This window comes from Strongylocentrotus purpuratus, unplaced genomic scaffold (assembly GCF_000002235.5).
Source record: "Strongylocentrotus purpuratus isolate Spur 01 unplaced genomic scaffold, Spur_5.0 spur5_scaffold_15, whole genome shotgun sequence".
Lineage (NCBI taxonomy): Eukaryota > Metazoa > Echinodermata > Echinoidea > Camarodonta > Strongylocentrotidae > Strongylocentrotus > Strongylocentrotus purpuratus.
In genome coordinates, this window is record NW_022145600.1 from 32,450,078 (window position 1) to 32,460,668 (window position 10,591).

The 10,591-nt window shown below is 38.0% G+C and overlaps 1 protein-coding gene across 2 annotated transcripts; it reads left to right on the plus strand.

The window, feature by feature from the left end:
* Positions 1 to 1,230: 1,230 nt before the first annotated feature.
* On the plus strand, positions 1,231 to 10,277 carry LOC754143. Of its 2 annotated transcripts, none has more exons than XM_011675684.2 (6): positions 1,231 to 1,417; positions 4,316 to 4,477; positions 5,421 to 5,647; positions 6,182 to 6,305; positions 6,974 to 7,141; positions 7,509 to 10,277. In XM_011675684.2, exons 2-6 carry the CDS (start codon positions 4,381 to 4,383, stop codon positions 7,613 to 7,615), a joined length of 723 nt encoding a protein of 240 aa, XP_011673986.2. In that variant the 5' UTR covers positions 1,231 to 1,417; positions 4,316 to 4,380; the 3' UTR covers positions 7,616 to 10,277. The 2 variants fall into 2 exon arrangements, with proteins under 2 accessions (XP_011673986.2, XP_030842093.1); XM_030986233.1 differs by having other exon boundaries at positions 4,325 to 4,477.
* The last annotated feature ends 314 nt before the right edge of the window (positions 10,278 to 10,591 follow it).

Consider the following 10,591-nt stretch of genomic DNA (forward strand, 5'->3'; position numbering starts at 1 on the left):
CAGTCAAATGAGGGACTATATGTGGAGGTAAATAGTTTCTTAAAGTTTTTTAAAGTTTCTTAATGTCTCTTAAGTTCTGGACATTAGACAGATTTTTTTTATGTGGCCAATATATGCCACCATGCATCTCCCAAAATGATGATTCTGACTTCTTCGGAGGCACTTTCAACAGTAAAACCAGTGAAATCAAAAACATGCAAGCCTTTTGCAAGGCCACATATTTTTTTTTTATACAACGAAGCCAAACAAATTATAATTGCATTGAAAAAAGACAAACAAATATTTATCAATAGATTATGCATGACTTAAGTGAATAAGCCAGTTCACGGTTGCAGTCTAAGCATGAGTGAGCAGATAAAGGTCATTGCAGAACAAATTTTGAAATACACGGAGACGAAGTACTGGATGCATGCTCCAGGGGCGGATCCAGCCGGCGACAAGAGGGAGGGGCCCAACTGATCTTGAGCAAATATTTATCAGCGATTTATCCAGCCAGTGAATATGCAGGGGGGGGGTGATGGTGTGGGCGAAAATATTATTATTTTTTGTTGGGGGGAAGCGCTTTTGTTTTTTGTCTTAAAATAGGTTTAATTTATGTAATTATCTTAGTTTTTTAAATTTTATTCTGGGTTAGGGGGGGGGGGGGCCAGGCCGGAAAAATCGCCACGTGGATCCGCGCCTGGCGTGCTCATGAAAGTTATGTAAAGATTATTCATTTGTGCACAAGCATTGCACTCCTTGATGAACAGGTGGAAGTATTCTTTGAAAAGGGGAAACAAAGGCTATTTATATAGCACCTCCATCGCTGTAGTAGTGATTATTTCAAAATGTACAAAGTGGGACCTCTTCATGTTTTGAAGATCTGTGGATATTAGGGGTCATTGCAGTAAAGTACGGTGAACTGCATGGTCTATTAACATATGATATCTTAACCCCCCCCCCCCCCCCCCCGGTTTCTTTCCATTCTCTCCGTCTCCCTTTGTCTCTCTAAAAAAAAAAAAACTTTAAAAAATTCTTGTATTTTACTATCAAATGTTTCATACATACACCGTTTTGAGTTCTTACATGTAGACTACATCTAATTCTCGTTACAGAAGTTTGTCATTGATTCGCCTCACTGATATGTACGAAAGAACGATTTGCCTTCACAAATCTATAGGATACCATAGCTAAAAAAATGTCTACTACTAGCTACTAACTTCAAGCCGATGATATGGACCAATCAGAAATAAGCATTAAATGTTATTATTTTCATTGACCTCATCGGCGCGGCGAGTTTAAAAATCTTTCTACTTTCTGATTTGTTTGAAGCTCGAATAACTAGTCTATTTTCGTGTTTTGTGATCTTTACAAAGAATTGCAGCATAGCTTTTGCAGAATCTATAGAATCTGGGGACGTTCTGATAACGTTGTGCCGGTAAGTAGACCTAGTCTTGACAAGTTCTCCCAATACGCCATTGGCCTGTCACTGCAGAGCCATCTGTGTTGTAGGCTGCAGTACAGAACAGAACAGCCATCACATATCACATTCACCTTAGCATGCATTGCATGACACTGTGTGTTGATGGTGCATGGCCATGGTGGTGCATCATGGTGTGCGACTGTGCTCCCATGAATTTTCCATTCATGAGCTTTTGATTTTGGAGTCAGAGAATTTATAAAAACATGTGACAGGGCTGTCAACTTTGAGGAACTGCTACTTGCTAGCTGCTTTGAAGTTTGATTTTGAGGGAGATCGTATGCATTTTTTTGTTGGCTCAACTGTACAAGATGCACTAGATCTACTCTTTGGTTGACTTTGACATCCACCACTACATCCAACCGGCAACAGTCGTAAGAACTACAAGATCGTCTCGTCCTTACTGTTATCGTGTCATGCAGTCACGAACAGAGCAACATATTCACTCCTTCTTTCCTCGCACTGTTCGACAGTGGAACGCTCTCCCTCTTGAGGTTGTCCTGGCTCCATCAGTGGAAGCCTTCCAGCGACAACTAAAGACCGGGGGGAAGTAAATTCCGGCAATGTTTTTTTACTGGCACTATGTATATATACACCTCTCACCTGCACACCTGGACATCCCCATGTCGCAACACACATGCACTCGCACACATCTGCAAGAATCTTCAGCAGTGAAGGAGGCAGATTATTTTGAAGAAGAAGAAGAAGAAGAAGGGGGGGGGGGGGGGGGGGGGGGGGGGGTGTTGAGAAAGAAAAAACAAATCGAAGTGCTCACTATTACCCTCGATGATGCCTCATAATGCTGTATCACTTATGATTATGCAGTGCACAAAGACTTTCACAAATAAATAAAGAAAACTCCTTGGGAAGACGGACAACTCGTAAAAGTAGATGGTTAACGGGATATTTTCAGTAGGGGCGCTGGTCAAAGAATGAGGATCGTCCTCATAAACAAGGATATCCTCATAAACGAGGACAAAATGCGTCCTCAAAAATAAGGGTCGTCTGCATTTTCGAGGACGTTTTTTTTCATCGGTGCTCTGGGGGTTTCATGTTACAGAACGGCCTGCTGGCGATGCCAAAAATGGATTTCCCGGGGGAAAATAACCCTAGTTCACCGTCTACTTTTATGGGTTGTCCGTCTTCCCAAGGATTTATTGCTTATAATGTGCAAGTCTCTGTACAATGTCAATGTAAAATGCATCAAGAAAATCATTGCAGATTCCGTTTTTTGCATCGCCAATGTGCCGATCAGAAATATGAAATGTCTGCAAAAATGCAGACGGTCCTTGTTTTTGAGGACGCATCGGTCCGTGTTTAGGAAGACGATCCTCGTTTATGAAGACGATCCTTATTCTCGGACCAGCGCCCCTACTGATTTTATGATGAGGAATCCGTTTTTTGCATTGCCAAGGCGCGGATCGGGAGCGTCGGAGGAAAATATTGTCCCCGTGATGCTGACGATCTTTATTTTTTAGGACGCGATTTGCCTGTATTTACGACGATATCCTTGTTTATGCAGACGATTCTTATTCTCGGACCAGCGCCCCTACTGGTCTTGGACCTGGTGCTGTGAGTGTGACTATTGACTGACTTGAGTCTGTGTTTGTGAGTTGTGATGTGAGTGCTGTTTTAGAGTGTTGCGTAGCCGCGTAGGCATAGCCTTAGCAAAGGAGACTATTAAAAGGATAGTAAGGCCGGCTAAGTCTATCTGCCTGGTGTTAACTAGCAGGGCAAACTCAGCATCATTTTTAAGATGACTCAATAACATTATCTCAGATTCTGAAACAAAATCCTGGATTTGGCTCATGCTGCAATGATAATTATAAACATTTACATGTACATGTAGGTCAGTCAAGAACCCCATGACTTTTACAAGCCGAACGCCTGTCTGGTAAATAAAATAGAGTGTTGCGTAGCCGCGTAGGCATAGCCTTAGCAAAGAAGACTATTAAAAGGATAGTAAGGCCGGCTAAGTCTATCTGCCTGGTGTTAACTAGCAGGGCAAACTCAGCATCATTTTTAAGATGACTCAATAACATTATCTCAGATTCTGAAACAAAATCCTGGATTTGGCTCATGCTGCAATGATAATTATAAACATTTACATGTACATGTAGGTCAGTCAAGAACCCCATGACTTTTACAAGCCGAACGCCTGTCTGGTTATAAATTATAAAACTACAGTCTATGGGGGAAAATGAGTATGGTAAAACCAGCCACTCAAAGATTTTACTTTTTTGAGGCACTTCATGATCATGCCTTTAACAATGAGGTTCTCTCAGGATGTGTTAGGAACTTAGGGATGCCCATCTAGAATTCTGCATTGTTCTGTAATAGATGGCACAACGAAATGTGTAAATTTTGGCAGTGGATGACCTCTTTAATACTTAGTTGAAGAAATAAACACTCCAAAATAAACAAATTTCGACTTGTTGCAACTTGTAAGTTTGTAGGTCTTCAGATTACTCATTAAATTTAAAGGCCCACTGCACTACTGGTAGCTACTTGCGCCCTCTATATAACAAACAATGCCTAATCGGTGACCATTGGTCCCCCATGATCCTCTTTTTCTTATGTTAACTGAGAGCTGAGTTGATGAGATGACCACCTGTCCAGTGACCTTGCAGAGCGATCTAATCCCCTCTGTAAACTACGGCAAATAAGCTTTAATTAATCAATACCCATTTTCAAGATTATTTGACAGAAATGTGTACAAAAAAACACATAATCTAAGTGCAATCTTAAGCTTTAGATTCTAGCCTCTTGATGGCCATGTTATACATATTTGATAATCATCAACAATGTGAACATTTGATGTAACTTCTTTTCTCTCACCCTCACCCTTATTTTCAGCTTCCACAGATCAGCTCTCAAACTTGCCTTGTATCCAGATAAGTTTGTTTTGGTAGTAAGCAATAATGGCTACTTCTCTCCAGCATAATATAGACATAGAGAACCCTGGTGGGGTGACAGCCGGCAAACGAGGACAGATGCTTTCTGCAGGACCAAGGAGAGGTATGTATGTCCATGCAACCAGATGATCTTGCCAATTATCAGTGTTCATTGTGTTTCCTGATTTTCCTCCCAAATGATAACAAATCTTTTGTTTTTGGGCTAAATTTTGTACATGTATTTATTTATTCTGTATTTTATTTCATTTCCAGGATTCAGGAACATTTAGGAGTGTAACAATAACAAAGAAAACAAGAACTTGAAGAAAATGAAGTACAGTAATAAATGCAATAACATTAACAAAAGAAAAGAAAACTTCAACTAATGCCTGGAGATTATACCAAAAGAAACCAAGTTTCTTTAGAAGGCTCTGCTCATTAGTTGATGGTGTAAAACATGAATATACATAAATATACATATTTTATATTTACAGAAGATTTATAAATGTATAATTCAATACCAAGAAGATGCAAAAGACAAATTTGTGTATTAAAGATAAAGGCGCATGTCAAATGTAATTCAATGTTAGGTGTACTTATTGAGAAGCATGTTACTTGGCAATTTAGAGGTATTATCAGATTGTTATTTACAATATTTTCATCTTGTTGCCATGTACCTGTATTGCTTATTACAAAATGCTGTAAGGATATATACTGTTGGATGTACAATATGCATAACATTGGGAAAGAAAGATGTTGGCTTGGGGGAATTTGCCCCCAAAACTCTAGGAAAAACACTTTTCATTTTAGACCCTTGTGTAGTTGTGTATAATGTCAGAGTTACAGTACAAAATGGTTCTCATTCTTAGGAAAACGCCTTATTTCATTTAAAAAACATATTTTAATAGGACCATTTATAATTCCTCTATACATGTACCGGTAGCTAATAAAACCTAATGCATTGACTATTTCCATTTTCATATGGATAATTTATTGAATTATTTTTGTTTGGTTTTCTGCAATTGACCAACCAGAATTCATTGAATTTCGTCAATATTGTTTACCAGGTCTAGGCAAGGTCTTCTCATCCAACGAGAACTCTCTTGCGACTCCACATCGGAAGGCTCTAGGGGACTTGAGTAACAACAAGGCAAGCCGTCAACCCTTGGGTAGTCTGAGTAATACCATTCATAAGGCTAACCAGGGTAGTGGTCTTATCAAGAAACCACTCGGGACTCAACTCAAGACTCCTGGTGCTGGTATCAAAGTATTTGGAGAAGGACCAACTCTAAAGGTAGTTGGATTTATAAAGTCAGAGGCCCCAATTTGGATATTGGAGGCAATTATTGCCTTTCTTCCTTTGGAAATGTGTAGTTTGGTCCTTTGGGAAACAAAATCAATTTTATGGAATGGATCATGGAGTGACCACCAGGGGTCATTTGAAATATTAAAAAATAGAAAATAACAGATCTGATTTTATCTACAATGTACCTATTGAAAAAGTTCATCATATAAGAAAAGCTCACTAGAGTCTAAAAAATCACTCCTTACTCAGTTTTTGTTTAAAAAAAATTTGTACAAATAATTTTGAAGAGCAACATTTGGCTAAAATATAAAATTTATAGCCCAGCTTTCTGTATTAATTAATAATGTATTTAGCATGGATGCCAGTTTTCAGGCAAGTTATTTTCAGACCATAGTTAAGGCATTTTTGTGTAAAAAATAGCTCATACTAGGCGATTTTCAGGCCCTCTGATCAATTCTAACTGGCATCCCTGATTTAGCTGTATTTCTTAATGTTATTGTGATTGTTTTGCCTTAATTTCAGGGTTTAGAGAGCAAAAAGAAAGCCCCTAAATTCAAAGCAGAGATGAAGAGACCCTTAGCAAGCAGTCACAAACCAATCTTTACATTCCCTGATGTAGAAAACATGAAGCTCTTCAAAGATAACGGTAAGATCATTGTTCTGAGGATTTGTAATGTTTGGTTTTCAGAATAGAAGAAAGTGGAGTTCACTCCATAGAGAACAATATTGCCAGTTGAGGTAGGGAAGTTATTTAATTCTCTCCCTTCTCTTCTCCCCCTCTCTCTCCACTCCCACTCCCTCAACATTCCTTTCCTTTTCTTTTCTCCTTATTTTCCTGCTCCACATTTTTCCTTTACCTCTTTGCTTCCCTTGCCGAGTTTTACTGAGTTTTATTTGGTGAATTATTCTTGAATAACGCATTGTAAATATGATATCTGTAAATCATGCATGCAGTTCAGCCATTGGCTGCGATACGTTGATGAATTACCTTACCTTACCTTACCTTAAGACTTTTATAGTGTGTTTCTTCATGGAGAGAAACAAAAATTGAAAATGCTTTGGTCCTTCAAAAATATTACCTCAGGGATGTTGTGAAGTAATCTTGCTCCTTTAGGAACAAGATTAAATAATTATTGCTATTACACACATGCACACATTATGTAGAAAAAGAAGAAGCTTTGGTTCAATCCATTCCCTCACAGACTTTGTATTGCCATTATACAATAAGGACTAAAGGTAAACATTTGCCTGCCAAGAACTCTGAATGTACACATCATGAAACTTAATTTTAATTTCCCATCTCTTCTTTTCCAGACCAAACCTTCAACCGGCTTCCTGCAGAGGACTGCCTGACATCTCACCTGAAGCAGCTAGGTACCATGAAGACCACGCTGTTTAGATACCCTATCAGAGATGTAGATGATATCAATCCAGACTTCTCACATCTCTCATTGGATAAGATAATCAGACCAAGTCAATCAGGTAATGAAACAATCACTTCCGGTGGTGTGGCTACAGGGGGAGGGGAGGGGTGGGGTGTCAATTTGGTTCTATCAAGACCATTCTGTGTAGATGATATCAATCCAAACTAATTATTTTGTGCTTTACCATATGAAATAATAGAATGGGATTGCATATTTATTTGAATTTTATTTGAAGTATCTTCATAATCAAAATAGATGAAAGGGAAAATGTAATGGCAGAGAGTCATGTATTTAAAAACACCTCCACATTTTTTTGAAATAGGATGAATTTTGCCCAAAATTTCATAATTTGTGATGACTTTCTGCTGACAAATGAATGTCTCGATTTAACTAGTTTTCACCCCTTTCATATCTTGTGCTCACAGATGATGACCTGATGGTCCCACCCTCGTCAGCCTCGATGGATTGCCTGGATCTCCCTCCTGTAGACTCCATGGACTTCCTGGATATCAACAATCTTCTCTTTGATTAAAGATTACCTCAGCGGACAGGATCAAGATCTTGTAGATGCTATGAAGACTGTTGTTGATGGAATTGGTCCGTCTTGTATGTAAATACATTCTGGGCACCATGCACCGAACAAAACCTGAAGCTGTGACACTGGTGGACCATTTATGTTTTTGAGACCTGTCTAGACTCTAGAGCAGAGATTGACTGTATTGGTGACAGCAGGTACATCCATGTATGTGGAAAACTTCAGGGTGCCACAGTCTCTAGGATGGTCTTTGAGCAAAGACAGTCGTAGCACATTCAGTAACATCGTAGGGCAATCTCATCATGTAAATTTGGATAAGTGATGTGTGGATCTATTAAAGCAGAGATGACTGTTTTAGGTTTTTTGCCTACACACATTTTTGTGCCAACATCATACTGTCTTCACTTATCGTCGAGGAAACACTCTTATCAACGTCATTCACCAATATCAGTGGATGGGATCATGATCATTCATTCCCCGGAGTGCCAAAGAGATATCCATAGCAGAGAAGGACTGTATTGATGGTGTTCTCTTTCTTCAATCTCCCAGGAAAACTCATCAATATTTGTGCATAATCATAATCATGTATCTACCATAGACTTGTCCAATGCACATGACTTCAAGGATGATAACTTGTACATAAAATTTATCCTAGACATAAATGACTTTGTTTCATGTGAGCTTCTACATGTACTCTTCATGATTTTTTTGTAAACTGTGTCATCAAGGGAACAGAGGTGGAGTGCTGCCTTTGAATATGTAACCTGCATGTTTTGTACATGTATATAACAGGGTTCCACACTAACACTTTTCATTGGGGGTCTGAACTGAAATTTGTTGGTGTTTATGCACCACCGAGCCCTATGTAGAAATTTTGAAACTTTGGGGGGTCCTGAGCTAGATTTGAAGCGCCCATGTGTCCCTGGGCATATGTTAGTGTCGAGCCATGTATATATGTACAGCAGAGATTATAATAGCATCTTGTAACTACTGTACCGGTTTGGCATTTTCCATGTGTTTATGAGGGAGCTTGATTCCGCCTTGATGATATAATCCACCACTATGCTGTAAAACCAGATACTTTCGTCATGCATACAAATCTTTGCAAATTCTGCTTGTGTTCCAGATTCACAAAAAGTTCATGCTAGAAAGTGATTGAATTTTAAACACACTTGGATTTTTCAACTCACAAAGTTTCTTACTATGATATCCTGATAATGGCCAGCTTACCAACTATATTTCATGAAGTTTCTAGCTTTACAGTATACCTCTTATTATGTGCTGATGAAAAGAAAGTATGACGAAGTTGAAGAAAAGGCTCAATGGTAACTTTTTACAGGGAGGAGGAGGGGGGAGGTACAATTATCATGTTATTATTTTATCGAGGTTTTCAAAAATATAAATTATACATACATGGCATCACCAAGATAGTGAGGTAATAACGTATTTGATTGCATCATAGTTCATAGTGGGTTGAATACAAAACTTCAATCTCTTTGGTATTCAGACATTCCTACCCGATGCCTATTGTGACACAACTGACATAATAAAGTATCCATATTCTACTAATTCAGTTAAACCCCACCCTGGGTATATTTTGTGCCACTTTTTTTATATCAGTCTGTGATTACGTGTTGAATACAACTGACCAGTTTACTAATGGGATACTACTTCACACTGACATTAATTTTGACAAGCAAAAGTTTGTCCAAGCCTCGCCCAACATAGAAAAGTAATCCATGTAAAATGCTATCATGCAAGCAAGGTGAATTTCAAAGTTTTTCACAAAGGGTTCTCAGAAAGAAACGTTCATAAATGTTGATATATTAGTTAACTGGTCCAATGTTAATTTATGTGTCATTTTCGCATTGTTTTTTGCTCATTTCTGTCTTTCTATTTTGTTAAGTTCAATATTTTTCTCTGTTCTGTTCCTATTTATTTTGTTACTTTTAGAAAATGTAGAAATGAAAGCGACAAATATTGCAGACAGCGAATAATGGCTACACCGTCAACTCTCACAATAGAAAGTAGATGTTATCCCTAAAATTAATGTCAAGTTTAGAATTTTGATTCAGAGCTGAAGATTAGAAAGTACATTTCATTGTCCTTGAACTTTTTATATATTAATAAAGAGACATTTTGAAAATAAAGCAGGTACATGTAATCCTAGCAATGCTTTGGGGATTTGAGCTCAGTGCAAGTGACTGAGTCAGCCAGATAATTTAACAAGAAATAAATATAATTATAAAATAAAAGAATCACAGAATAAGAAAAATCAAGTCTATTTGTGTCAAACTACATATGACCTACATGTTCAAACTTGGTGAATAAAATTAAGATGCCAAAGGAAAATTGAATGAAGGCCATTAGATTTAATCAAATCATTATCTGTCTACTACAAGATTCTATTCAAATTTCAATAAACAAGTGCTAAAGAATTTATTATATTAAGTGAAAGCCAGGAGCCATGCAGGCTTTGTTTAAAAGTCCAATGATTGAATGACAAAATACTGAACATGAAATCAAAAAGCTGCGCATTGCCTCGTATTATTATGTGACTTAGATTAGCAGCATCGCCCTATATGTGATTATGTTGCATGTTAAATGTACATTGATTTTGTTTTAGTTTCCAAATAAATTGCGTATATTATATAACAAACTTGTAGTCTCAGATATATTTTGTGTATGCATTCGTTCAGTTTCTCTGAAGAATAAACAAAAACGGAGCTTCTAACTTCTTTCTAGATTGGGGAGATGTGAGTTGGTCTAGGGGTACATTCACTTGGTCAGCTCTCTGTCTTCGCCTACAAACTGGTTCAGGCGAACCCCGGTTCAAAACTGAGTCACTTCTTTTGGATGGTGATGTTAAAGTTCAGTCCCCAGATGTAAATAATCATATCTGATTGATAGACGTCTGTAAAAACCCAATTACTAGCACACACTTTCTAGAGTTCTTGGCGCATATTCATAAAT